At 55.1% G+C, this 13,226-nt stretch overlaps 1 protein-coding gene across 1 annotated transcript in view; it reads right to left on the bottom strand.

Annotated features, from left to right (window-relative positions):
* Positions 1-493: 493 nt before the first annotated feature.
* Positions 494-13,226, bottom strand: part of INPP5D (inositol polyphosphate-5-phosphatase D) — a 106,402-nt gene continuing 93,669 nt past the window's right edge. Inside the window, exons 23-27 of the mRNA XM_069465919.1 lie at positions 10,928-11,077; positions 8,784-8,880; positions 6,751-7,029; positions 2,443-3,007; positions 494-1,625 (exon numbers count right to left, since the gene is read on the bottom strand). Of these exons, the coding sequence (XP_069322020.1) occupies positions 1,623-1,625; positions 2,443-3,007; positions 6,751-7,029; positions 8,784-8,880; positions 10,928-11,077 (1,094 nt within the window). The 3' untranslated portion in view covers positions 494-1,622. The remainder of the gene's footprint in view (positions 1,626-2,442; positions 3,008-6,750; positions 7,030-8,783; positions 8,881-10,927; positions 11,078-13,226) is intronic.

The raw sequence follows: 13,226 nt of genomic DNA on the forward strand, positions 1-13,226 counted from the left end.
CGTGCCACTGTGGCTGGGCAGCGAATGGTTTGCTGCCAAGGACACTGCTCAAGGACACTGCTCCCTCATGCTCTGCCTGGAGCCCAGGCCTGAAGTCTGTGACAGAAGCAGAGGCCGAGGAGCCTGAGGTAGGGACACCACACCTTGCATTGCGCCTCTGGGACTCTGGGCTGGCGGATGCTCTCAAGTGCTTGTGGGCTGCAAGACAGCAGGTGTTGGGGGGATGCTTTGGGGAGTTAGGTGGCTGCAGGGTGCTCACAGTCTCAGGAAGGTGTGTATATGGAAGATGTGCACACCTGTTCCTGGCCCAGGCCCGCCTCCAAGCTGGCTCTGTGGTCAGGGCAATGCCTGCGGGTCACCACCACGAACCCTCAGCTGCCTCCCTTCCCCGGGCTGCTGCTCTGTGGGCCCTGCGGTCTAGAAATGTGTCTGCAGCTCTGAATGTCAGAGAAAAAAATGCCACAGAGACGGGAGCTGAGTGAGAAAGGCACAATTTATTGGTTACGCAGACGACACCTGTGGGAATGTGGGGCACGTACCCATTCTCCTGGACTCACACATACCTCTGGACTTGGTTCCCTACATTAACTGTTATGTCAAAAAGCAACACGAGGAAGGACATCACCAATCTAGTCTCCTAAAATCCAAGGAAGCGGAGCTGAAAGCCACAGAGCTTGGAGGGAAAAGCTGAGAGCCTGGGGCTGAGCGGCCTGCCCTCCCTGGTGGCCGGGCCAGGGAGCTCGGCCTTTGGGAGCAACAGCAGAGACTCTTCTACTAGCACGATGGGATAAGTGTCGGGGGTTTGGCTCAGCCCACCGCTGGCAGCCCACCTCTAGGAGGGCGTGAGGAACCCGGCACAGGCCTCGGCATCTGCAGCCCAGGCTGAGGCCAGATCTCTCTGCCAGGGAATAGGAGCTGATTTTCCTGCTCCTTCCATGGAGGAACTGAGAAGCCAGGCAGGTCCTGCCCTCACCCAGCTTTGCCAGAACCCCCACCCCACCCCCGCCCCGGGGCTTTTAGCCAAAGCAGCTAACATCACTGATGCTGGATAGAACAGAATCTTTGTACCCTTGTCTGGCTCCAGGAGGGCACTGGCCTTCTTAATGCTTTGTCCAAACCCCTCCGGACACATGCCGTCTTGAACCGGTGGGTTTGGGCACGTGGTTTTAGTTGGCTGGAGACTGCACTCCCGAGGTCGTCCTGACGTAATGTTCATAAAGCACTCAGCACGGCACTTGGCACACGGTGAGTGCTCAATCCATGTGGCCGTTATTATTATTAATATTATTATTTATATCTCCGCCTTCAAATCAGCTCTCTAGTTCCTTTCTTCAAAATGGCCACCCAGACAAGGCACCGGGGTCCCAAGTACCAAGGTCAAGCTGGGGACCCGGGTGGGCTGTTGCCTGTCTGGGGCATGCAGTCCTAACCTCAGCATGTGGCACCAAGTTTTGCAGGCGGTGCACTCCTCGGACCACATGGAAGCCAGGCCCTTCGCTGGAAAACAAGAAGCCTTGCGTAGGAAGCTAGTGGGAGGAGCCAGCCAGAGGGCCCGGAAGGGGTCCTGGGGCCGTCGTGCTGCTCCTCTGGGCTCCCGACTCGCTGGCAGCTCACCAAGGGCTTCACTGCGGGAAAGAACAGAAGGGCTGTCAGGGCTGATGTCACCAGCTGCATTTAACTAAATGGTCCCCTGTCCCTGTATGCTATGGGCTAGGTCGGGCTTCCTTGGACACGCAGCTGAAAAGAGCCAGCACATGCTGTTCTAAGCACTTTGCATATATTCTAATATACATTAATATATATATACAGGCAATATGTATATATATATATAACATACAAAATTACATGAACTGTATAATATAAATATGACTTCTATATAAATGATAATATATAGTAATAATACATAGTAGTCTATGATAAAATGTAATTCTCCCTGTACATTTATGAAGCACCTTTTTACAGATGAGTAAACTGAGGCCCAAGGCCCAGAGCCAGAGGGGGAGAGCTAGGATTTAAATCCAACAGTCTGGCTCCAGCGTCTGTTCCTAATCACTATTCATTTTGCTATATTCATTTGCTCATTCATTTCCTATAAAAAGAAATCTATTTTATAAGGAGGAAGGGGATATTGTGTCTGAAGTCTCTAAAGCGCTGGGGAAATTTTAAGTACTGATGCTAATGATGGGGACAATGAACTATAAATGATCTAGGCTGCTTTTCTCCACGGAGCCTTATTCCTCCAGGCCTGAGAGAGGGCACACCCCTCCTCCACCCCTTTCAACAACTGCCACAGAGGCAATGCAGGCTCAGAGGTCTGGGGAACAGAGAGGCCTGGGTTCAAATCCTGACTTCAGCCCTTTTGCATGGAGCAGCTCCCAGGACGATCACACGCCCATGTGCACACACACATGCACGCGAGCCCACGTGCGCCTGAGCACACACCTGTGCGGCCGTCCTGCTGAGCGGCCCCTCCTCCGTCCGGTGCTTGCCGTGGTGTGGGAGCTCGCTGCTGTCGCGGTAGTCGCGGCCCTTGGAGTGCTGCAGGTGCAGGACCGCCGGGCTCTTGATGGGCAGGGGAGGCCGCGGCGTCGGGGTCGGTGGAGTCTGCTGGCTCATTTCCGACCTGGACGGCTTGATGGGCCTCTTGGCCGGCACCGGGGCCTGGGGCTTCCCTTGGCTCTTGTCCCCGGTGGCCGCCTTGCCCTCGGCGGAGGACGAGCAGGTGAAGGAGCGCAGCCGGGGCGCGGGCACCTGCTTGCCTGTCCCCTCGCTGCGCTCAGCTTCCTGGGCTTTGGTGAGCGCCCCGCTGGGAGACAAAAGCTCCAGCTCTGGGCAGGGCCGGGGCTCTTTCCGCAGCATTTTGGGTGATTCCTGCTCCTTCCTGGGCGCCGGCTTGGGGAAGGGGCTCACGGACCCGTACAGCGGGTTCTCGAACATCTCCGGCTTCGTCAGCGGCAGGTCCTCGGGCAGCAGCGCCTCCGCTCCGCTCTTCCCCAGGTCGCCGGGCCTAGAGCCAGACGGGGAAGAGGGCGCTCAGGGGAGGAGACACGGGGAGCCTTCCCGGAGCTTAACGGGTCTGGGCTTTTCTTCTGGGGTGATAAAACTGTTTTGGGGCCGGGCGCGGTGGCTCACGCCTGTAATCCTAGCACTCTGGGAGGCCGAGGCCAGTGAATTGCTCAAGGTTAGGAGTTCGAGACCAGCCTGAGCAAGAGCGAGACCTCGTCTCTACTAAAAATAGAAAGAAATTATCTGACCAACTAAAATATATATAGAAAAAATTAGCCGGGCATGGTGGCGCATGCCTGTAGTCCCAGCTACTTGGGAGGCTGAGGCGGTAGGATCGCTTAAGCCCAGGAGTTTGAGGTTGCTGTGAGCTAGGCTGACGCCACGGCACTCACTCTAGCCGGGGCAACAAAGTGAGACTCTGTCTCAAAAAAAATAAAAATAAAATAAAAAAAAAAACTGTTTTGGAACTAGACAGAGGTGCATAATGTTGGGAAATGTACTGAATGCCACCAGATTGTTCATTCTGCAATGGTTAAACTTACGTGCCTTTCACCTCGATTAAAAAAGGGAAAGGAGACAGTACTGTGTTAATGATATTGTCCTCATGGGCGACCTCAGTTCTGGCCTGGAACCCTTTCTCATAAAAACTACTCCCGTCAGGGCATCAGTGAGCCAGGGGGACCCCACTGGAGTTTTCACAGGAGAAACGGAAGCGTCACCGTATGCAGCCCGGCAGTGCCAGCCCCCCATCCTCACCAGGTGAGCTGGCCTCCACAGCCCCTGCCCTCACTGAGCTGCCAGGCCTCCCTTCCTGGCCTCCCCACTCCCCCCAGCAATTCCGCTGACCCTCATGTGCATGGCTGGGTCTCAGCTCAAGAAGCTCCACCTGCCAAACACATAGGAAGCCACTGCCCCGTGAGGCACGGGCCCAGGCACGGCGAAGCAGCCACGAACAAGGACCTTGTTCAGGGGGCCGGCGCTCCTAGCTGACACCGCATTCCCCCAACTGCACGGAGTCCTCTCCCAGAGGGCTGCCGGTCGTGTGGCCCTCATCTCTTAACGCATCGTGGGAGAGAACAAACGGTCCTGGTGAAAATCAGAGGGAACTCGGGCATTTGCGAGTCTTGGGGAAACAAAGACCAGTGACAAGAAGACAGGCTTGTTTGACTGACAGGCAGAGACAGGATTCCATGTGGTCACCCAGAGCAGGCAAGAGCGGCCTTGGCAGGTTTGTTTTCCGACTCATCACAGCCCTCACTTGAGGTGATTTCCTGTGGAGCAGGTTGTGAGAATGAGGAATGGGAACACCTTTCACTTTCTGACCGACAGCAAAATCTCCCCGGGGAGCATGCTGGGATCTGCTTTCTGCAAAAGGAGGCGCCATCCTGAAGACATGTGGGTCCCTGGGAACCGGAGCTGTGATGCCTGTTACTGACAGAGTGTGTGTGGAGATGCTGCTCGAAGGTCTCAGCAGGGAGCAGGCGTGGGCTCAGGGGACAGAGGTGGGATGTCGTCCTCGCACAGGTGCCAATGAGATGCCGTCGGGCTCAGGGGAGGCTAGCCTCGGGGGGCTTGACTGTACACTCAGGGATTTTGCCCATTAGTTTTTGGAAAAACCAGGAAGTAGGTGCATAACTAGAAATGCCAGGGCCTCGAACCAGGACTTTGGCAAGCTGCCCTCCATGCGAGGCCCTCTCCTGCACCCCCACGGGACACTCAGAGGCCTTTGCTGCGAGCTAGCCTAGGGAAGAGGGTGCAGGAGCGTACAAACAGCCATGACCAAAAGCTTTCAGATGAAGGAGCAAGAGGTCCCGACGCCTGACTCCCCTTCTCAGTGGCTGAACTGAGAGGAGGAGGCTCGCATCAGAGAATTGGGGGCAGACCAGGAAGAGAGCCCTGGTACGAGCCTCTTTGTGATTCCGAAGCTCCCTCCTCTAGGAGAAGAGCAAGACACATAGAGACCGGTGAGTCTTCCCTGTAGGGGCAAGCTTCTGTCCCCTTGGAGAGGGGAATGCTAGGTGGAGGAGGCTGGGGGAAGACTGGGAGCAACACAAAAATAAGCCTTAGTCCCCAACCAAAGGTAACAGGAAGTCGACTCCCGTGGCAGGCCACGGTTGTTGATGCAGTGAACCAATACCCAGGGGACAGAGTTAATTCTTGTGGCAAGTGACTCTACTTCTCAGACTTGGGAGACTACAAGTCTCTCTCCTTCTCTAAACAAGCAAAGCACTGGCCAGGGTCTGAGCAGAGTCCTCTTCCTAGCCACACGCCTCAGGTGTAGGTGACCAGTCATCCCACTTGGGCCTGGGCAATGGCAGGAGATCACCGATGGTCAATGGTGCTGGTGACACCCCCTTGCCACAGCCTTCACTCAGGCTGAGACGGGGACCTGGGCGGCGGAGAGGGGTGCAGGCCGGCATGGAGGCTGCTGTCTTGCCTGTGCAAGCCCATCTGCCGCTGTCGCCCGTGGGGCTGGAGGGAGCCCTGTCCCCACCAATCTGTGTTCAAAAAGATCCACTGACTTTGGGAACTTAAAAACATTTGCTTAAACAAATAAGCTCCTTGTTCTCAGTGGTTGCTTAGAGCTCCATTTCCCTGGGTCGTCGGAGAGGTGGCCCTTGCCGAACAGGCACCCTGATGCCCACCATACAGTGGCTTTTGTCCTCAGTTTTCCAGGGGAGGAAACTGTTTCTCCTTCCCTTGAGTTTCTTAGGGAATCGCCAGAGTCTAAAATATTATCACAGATTCTGAAAACCAGCGGTAAAGAGACACCTCTGGGCTCCAGGGCAACGCTGTCCTGTCCTTCTCTTCCTCCCTCCCTTCCTTTCATCTGTTCATTTTCTAGAGAAGAAGCTTAAGGAACAAAATTGCCAACTGCTCCTCCGTCCACAGGAGAGCCTTGCCGGGCCGGGCGCGGGAAGGTTGGAGCTGGGGGGCTGAGGGGTAGCGCTCCCTCCCTGAGGCAGGCAGCACCACTGGGGAACCCACGGCCTCGTGCAGAAAAGAAGGAGAAAGAACTAGTGTTAGGGGAGGAGAGGCTGAGAGCAAACCCCTGAAGTCATTATAACCCGCAGCCTGCAGCTTTGGGAAGCGCTGACGTCATTCCTCGGCTGGGCTGCCCGGCCTGGTCGGCTCTCTGGCCCCGTCCTTCTGCCTGGGCCAGTTCTGCTTGGGTCAACGTTTTCTAACCTCCTGGGGTTCCCCAAAGGCGAGTGGCCAAATCCCTGTCCCTCTGCAGGCTGGCCGCTCTGCCTCCCTTTTGCATTCCTAGTTCCAGCTTCTAATCGTCCCCCACAGGGGACACTAGAAAGTTATATAGGGAAACAGGGACCCTCGTGGTTGAGAAGAGAAAGGAGAACCCGAGGTTGGGAGGGGCTCTACACGGAAATCCCACCCCTGTTCCACGGTGCCCTCCAGGGAGTGGAAGATGCCTGAGGGTTCACTGGTTCTAGAAACATATTTTTCAATAAATGTAGTTTTTACAGGAGGTTGCTTTGGGGGGGGGGGGCAGTATCGTTACAAACTTCTATCCTTTTCCTTTTTTTAAATCGAGTTGCATGAAGGAGTTAGGACATGGGAGATTCTACGAACACCTCTTGAGTGCCTGCCACGTTCCAGGCCCCGAGGGTAAGCAGTGCGCAAAGCAGATACAAATCCCTGCCCCTAGAGGTTCTGTTGTAGCGTGAAAACCTGGGGACCCCTGTCAGCAGGGAAAAGAGAGGGCTCAAGGAAGAGGTCGCTCACCTTGACTCCTGTGTCCTGAGGCAGGGCCCCCGGTTTGCTGCTGAGGATGAGAACTTCTTGGGCGATAGGGGCGGCTGGCAGGGAGGTGTCGGAGGGTTGTCTCCCCTTCCCGGCCCCAGGGAGTCCTTGGGTGGCTGGTCATAGCTCCAGGCTGTGGGCTGCTGGTCGGGGGACAGGGTCTGCTTCACGTGCAGGGACGTCGGCTGCCCAAAGGGCCCCACCCCCATGTAGTTGGGGTTGATGATTTCTGTGATGCAGGAGCCACCGCATGGAGGGGCCCTGCAGGGAAGACACAGAGTCACATCTCAGGAACTGCTTCCCTTCTGGAGGGCAGCGCCAGCCCAAGGACCATGTTCTCTGATATCCCTCAGGCTCTCTCTGGCTCTCAACCCCTTCACTTCTTGGGCAATGGATTCGCCCATCCATCCACCCACCCACCCATGCATGCAACACAGTCGTCACTGAGTGCCTAGTCACCAGGCCCTGCCCCAGGAGGAGGGAATAGGGCTGTGTGAACGAGGGAAGCAGCCGCTGCCTCTATGCTCTCGGAACTCACATTTAATGGGAGAAACAAACAACACACCTCTCGGTGGTGGGGGTGGTGGAAGTCGAGAGGGAGACTAACAGGAGGGTGGGGCCAGGTTTGAGGAGGTCTTTCAGCCGAGATAAGAACATGAGCAGGTAAGAGAAGGGAGGGGAGGATGTTCTTGGGAGTATGTGCAAAGGCCCTGAGGCAAGAGGGACTTGGCCTGTCCCGAGATGGTCTGAAGCCAGGGAGCAGGTGGGGAGGATGGAAGAAGCTGGGGTTCATCTGGGACACATTGGCCTGTATCGGTGTGTGTGCAGAATCAGGGTGGGGTCAGCCATGTGGATGTTTGGAAAAATGCGTGAGGTCAGAGGTCAAGGCTGGCACCTGGCATGGGGGCAGTCTGCTTAAAGCTATGGAGGGGGTGGCCCAGATGAGGTGTCCCCAAAAGACACACATGGCTGCATGCTGCCTCTGTGTCAGGCAGTGACCTCAGAAGAACTAACTGAGTTCTGTGTGCACAGGTTGCAAGGCACACTCTCGGCTCCCATCTGTGCAACCAGCCTGGTTCCCAGCCACATCCCAGCCGCTGACGCCTGCCTAAGAAATACACGCTGGTTCTCCCCCTAGTCAAAATGGAAAAGAACACCTTTCCCCACACGGATCCCGACTCCGGAACCCAGCAGACACTTCAGAGCCAGGATGCACTTGCTGAGGGGGCACGTGGGAGAAGGGTGAAAGGAGTACTTGAGTGCCCAAGGCTGGGACCACCGGAGGCTGGAAGTGGACCAGGAGACGGGCTAGAGGTGGAGCTCCTGGGTGCACAGGGCTGGGTGGGGTGAGGGCGAGGGCCGAGGGGACAGGCAGTGTGGGGACCTGAGGGAGGGGAACCCTTGCTGGCTGGATTCTGGAACTCGAGACCCCTCCAGCAGGTTGAGGCAACGCTGCCATTGAGGACACTGTCCCCTAGCAACACAGACTCTAACATCCCTATTAATCCCCGTTCAGTCTCTGCCAAGAGCAACCTGTGTATATTTTCCCCCAGTGATTTCCCTGTTAGTATCAGGACAGGGTTTAGTTGGTCACGGACTCCCGTGACTGCTGATGTCCCCGGTCCCCCGGGAGATGTGGCAACCATGTGTTGACCTGGAATCTCAGTCATCTCTGCAGTCCCTTCTTCCCGGACTAGGCCATGAGTTCCTAAGTCGGGGACCACACCTATCTGCCGTGGTTCCTCTAGATCTGGACACACAGTATGAGGTGACTGAACTGTCCAAGACCGAGCGTCTGTCTCCCAGGCTTTGTCACAGTCACATAAACCTCCCCAGTGACAAGGTTTGTGGTCAGGAGACTTGAGGCTGGGAGACTTGAGGCCGACGGCAGGAGAGTATCTCTCCTGGGCTGGAGCTTTCTGTTCCCTGAGTCCGTGGTTTCTCTACAGCTACCTTCCTGGGCCCTGGGTCCGCAGGGCCACACCAGTTTGTACCGAATCCCTGGCACACTCTACCTGCCAGCGGGTTCCCACTGCTTCATGGGGTCGTGGCTGGTGAGGCTCCTCAGGGACTTCTGCCCGCTGGACTCGTCCCGCTCTGTCTTCACAAAGTCTGGAAGGAAAGGGCCGGGGAGGAGCATGTGAGGACCCAGGCCCCAGAGAGTGGGCCGGGGATGGCAAAGTGGTTTCCACGGGAGGCCGAAGCTGGACGTGAATGACGGCTACCTGGGGAGGTGGGTTAAGCAAGATTCTGAGGCCTCATGGGAGTTCAGTGACCGGTTGGCTATGCTTTTGAGAGTCGGATCGTGTGGCCCACAGTTGTCATTTCATGGGACACAACCAACTTGTTGGTCTCAGCAAGGGACAGAACGGGCAAACACTTGTGGTCAGATCAGAATAAAGCAGACATAACAAGGCCGCGTCAAAGAGCACGTGGCACTCAAAGTCACCCTGTTCGTGGGGCTTAGAGGAGAACAGGGACCCCATCTTCATTTCCGACTGTGGCTTGTGGTTGAGGAGGTGCCAAGCCCCCCTCACTCCAATCCACTGTCCTGCTAGAGAAAGGAGCTCCCACAGGGCAGGGGGAGCCACATGCCCGGGGGCAGCACCCCTCGATGGACTGGAGCCTCCCACACCTGGTGAATCCTGCTCTCTCGACATCTGTGCTAGAGGCAGGAGACCAGCACGTTTGCCGTTGCCAGCTTGGCACTTCACCTTGACCTGGCCACTTACTAGCTATGTGGCCTGCAGCCAATCACATAACCTCTCTGTGCCTCAGTTTCCCCATCTACCAAAGGTAACAATGCTTGGCTCACAGGGCTGTTGTGAGAGATAAAACAGATGACACTTATGAGATGATCATTTTGCACATCAAGTATATAGTTAAAGGCCAATTCATTGCAGGCATTGTTATCTGAGTGCTCTTAAGCAGGCATGAAAGTGAAGAGAAAAACGGGGAAGAAAACCCTGTTGCCTGTGTAAAAGGGAGAAATACTTCTCACAGTTTGGGCAGCTTTGTACCTCTCACGTCTTTCATTATTTCAAGCAGACAGGTAGGTGTTCACGTGATAGATACTAATGAGAAGTACAAATGTTAATTTCCAAGTTGTACAATTTTGGGCAAGACTAAGAGAAAATTACAAGTTGCAGTCTAGATACTCCCTGGTGTTGTCACTATGTTATTCAGGTCTCTCGGCCACATTTCCATAATCTCATAACAGTGGTGACCACTTATACCTAATGAATCTGCAGGGTCTCCTCTGGGGACAGACAGAGCATGACTCCTGAGGCTGATGTTTCGTGTCAGGTAAGGAAACACCTGCAATGAGTATTTGTCACCGTGCGTGGCTGCACGGTGTCACTTCTGAGAGCCACAACAAACGAATCCTCCCAACAGCCAGCCAAAGCCAGTAAGTGGTGCTTAACAGGTCAGAAAGACTTGAGTTCCAGTTGAAAAGGGTGTGGAGGAACCCTGCCTGGAGACGCTGCTGCTGTTTTGGAGGGGGCTGAGCCGGAGTGGGGGGAAGCCAAAGAAATCCACGACGGGCGAGGGTGGGGGCTTCTGACGTATGTTGTGGACAAAAGTCATCTGGAAGGAGCAGAGCCCTGGGTGGGTGCCGTGAGGGGAAGGTGCAGGCATGTATAAGGATGCCTGTATAAGGCATATATAAGGCATGTATAAGGCATGTATAAGGTGCCACGTGTGGGTGGCACCATGCAGCCGTGTGTAGGACCAGGGGTCACACGAAACCTGCAGCCATCGCTCTAGTCTCCTTCCCTGGGTGGCTGGGAAAGAGCCAGTTAACACCGGCAGGTCTGCTTGATGCTCTTGGTCCTCCTGTGGTGGAGGGACGCGCAGGAGCGGCAGGGCCTACAGACTGACACACGGCGAGGGCCAGGGCCCTGGACAATGCACAAGCCGCTGTCCTTGACCGCCTGGGTTGCCTGGGGGTGGGGAAGGCCATATGCTGGGTGTGGGGGTCTGTTGGGAGTGAGTCAGGGGAGGGCAGGGCCAGACTGTCCGTGAGACCCTTTCCTATGCTGGATTTCTGCTCAGAGCCACCGCAGACAGAATATTGAACAGCTTTGCTGAGCAAAAGCACATCCTGGTCCGGAAGTCAGCAGGGCTGAAGAGGGTGGCTCGGGGGCTCGGCACTCACCATAGAGCTTCTCCCTCTTTTTGCCCTGGGAGGTCTGCAGCTTGATCTCCCCTCGGAAGTGGCCGGTCATCTCTCCGTGGTGGGTGAGCGGCGTGTAGATGGGCAGCTGGGTCTCTGTGGCTTCTAGCCGGAGGGCAATGCAGCCCTCGCCTGGGGAAGGGGGAGACAGCGAATGAGGACCCCGCCAGCTCGCAGCAGAGGCACCGAGCACCAGGCCCAGTCACTCTACTCCCCCAGGGATGGTCCTTCGAAACCGTGGCTCACGCGATGGTTATTCAATAAGCCCTTCAGAACAAGGCCCAGCAATTTGGGGCCAGTGTCTCAAACCTAACAGCATGATGAACTCCATGTGGATTAGTCAATGTAAAAAATAAATTATATTGTAGAAAACCGAGCAGACAGAATTAAACACTAATCTGATTCCTGTAGGGATGATAATGTCCCAAGATTTAAAGCAATGCAACAAATGATAGGCTGGGCGAGGTGGCTCATACCTGTAATCCCAGCACTCTGGGAGGCCAAGGTGGGAGGATCGCTTGAGCTCAGGAGTTCAAGACCAGCCTGAGCAAGAGTGAGACCCCTGGTCTCTACTAAAAAATAGAAAAAAAATTAGCTGGGCATGGTGGTGCATGCCTGTAGTCCCAGCTACTTGGGAGGCTGATGCAGAAGGATCGCTTGAGCCCAGCAATTTGAGGTTGTGTGAGCTAGGCTGACACCACGGCACTCTAGCCCAGGTGACAGAGCAAGACTCTGTCCAAAAAAAAAAAAAAAAGGAAATGACAAAACAAGACCAGAAATGGGGATATACAAGCTTAAAATTTCTGCACAAAGAAAAAACTGAAATAAAAAAGAAACTAACTGGACAGCAGCGCGGCCAGCATCACAGGCAAGGGGTTCTGTACCTCAATCCCACAAGGAACTCCTCAAAATCCAATCCCCAGGAGATAAATGGGCAGATAGCACAGACATTTCACACAGAAAGATCTATAGCTGGCTAATTTCAATAATGGAAAACAGTCTGGCCTTCCTAGCCATCAAAAATGCAAACTAGGGAAGCACCAAAGTGCTCTTTCACAGAATGAAATCAGCACAAATCAGGAGAGAGAAAAATAACCCCCAGGCCAGCAAGGATCTGGGGACACCTGTACGTGCCACGGTAAACTGAGGCAGCCTGTACGGCAATCAGTTTGCTGCTACATGCCACGTACCACAAACGTATTTATACCCCCTGACCCCGCAAACATGTCCTACAGAGATGATCCAACAGAGTACAAGATGTGGCTGAAGAATGAAAACTGTCCACAAAGAGATGCGTCACGGTATTGCTGACAGCACGAGTAGCAAAATAGCCGGCAGGGCCCCTGCAGTGGCAGCAAGAGATGCTTTCAGAGAGGAGGAGACAGTGAACCCATGGGATATTATGCAGCCATTAGAGGGAATGATGAGAAGACAGTGTGGGTCTAACACCAGGGGAGGAAAGCAGAACATGAAACGGTATCTCTGTGACGGTAAGTGTGCAAATCCACGCGTGCCTGTGTATGAGGACGGAGACGTAAAACCACAATAAAAACAATCGCTGTATCGGAGGAGACGTCCGTGACTCTTTCTCCTTTTTATCATTGTGACGTGCTGCTGTGAGTATGAACAGCACGGGGGAGAAAGAAAATGCGGCATTGGAATGAGAAAATGCAAGCTCGCTCTACTCCATGTACTGCCTGTTTCCTGCCACAGAGCTTCAGACATTCTGGTATCTGCGTGGGTCCTGTTGCTCCGTCACCACGGACTCCTGAGGCTCTGCCACCTCTGCCCTGGCTCGGGGACCTTCTTATCAGTGCTGCCCTGGGAGGGGATGAAGGGTGCGGATTCTGGAGCTGGGCTGCCAGGGCTCAAGTCCAAGGTCACATAGTTACTTTTGACAAGCCACCCGGTGGCCTTGGACAGGTCTCTTCAGGTCTCCCAGCCTCCTTTCCTCACCTCTCCAACGAGGGGAGTGATAGCACCTACACCCAGGTGTGGGCAGAGCCTGCATAGGGGGTGCCACGCACAGGTGACTCTGTGTCACCAGTCGCCACTGGCTTCCGCCAAAGGGCACATGCAAAGCTCTTCCATTTAAAACCAACAAGCACACAAACCCCTCCACTGCCCCAGGCTCACATTTTCCTCTGGCTCCTCACCCCCACCCCTCCCCAGCCTGACCCCTGCCCACCACGGATTTCGGAGGGTCTCTGAGTCACTCTGCCTAAGGGACGCTGCTCAGTCTTTGTTCTGTTGTATCTCTCGGAACCACACCCTCCTCTCC

This window comes from Eulemur rufifrons, chromosome 1, assembly GCF_041146395.1.
Source record: "Eulemur rufifrons isolate Redbay chromosome 1, OSU_ERuf_1, whole genome shotgun sequence".
Classification (NCBI taxonomy): Eukaryota; Metazoa; Chordata; class Mammalia; order Primates; family Lemuridae; genus Eulemur; species Eulemur rufifrons.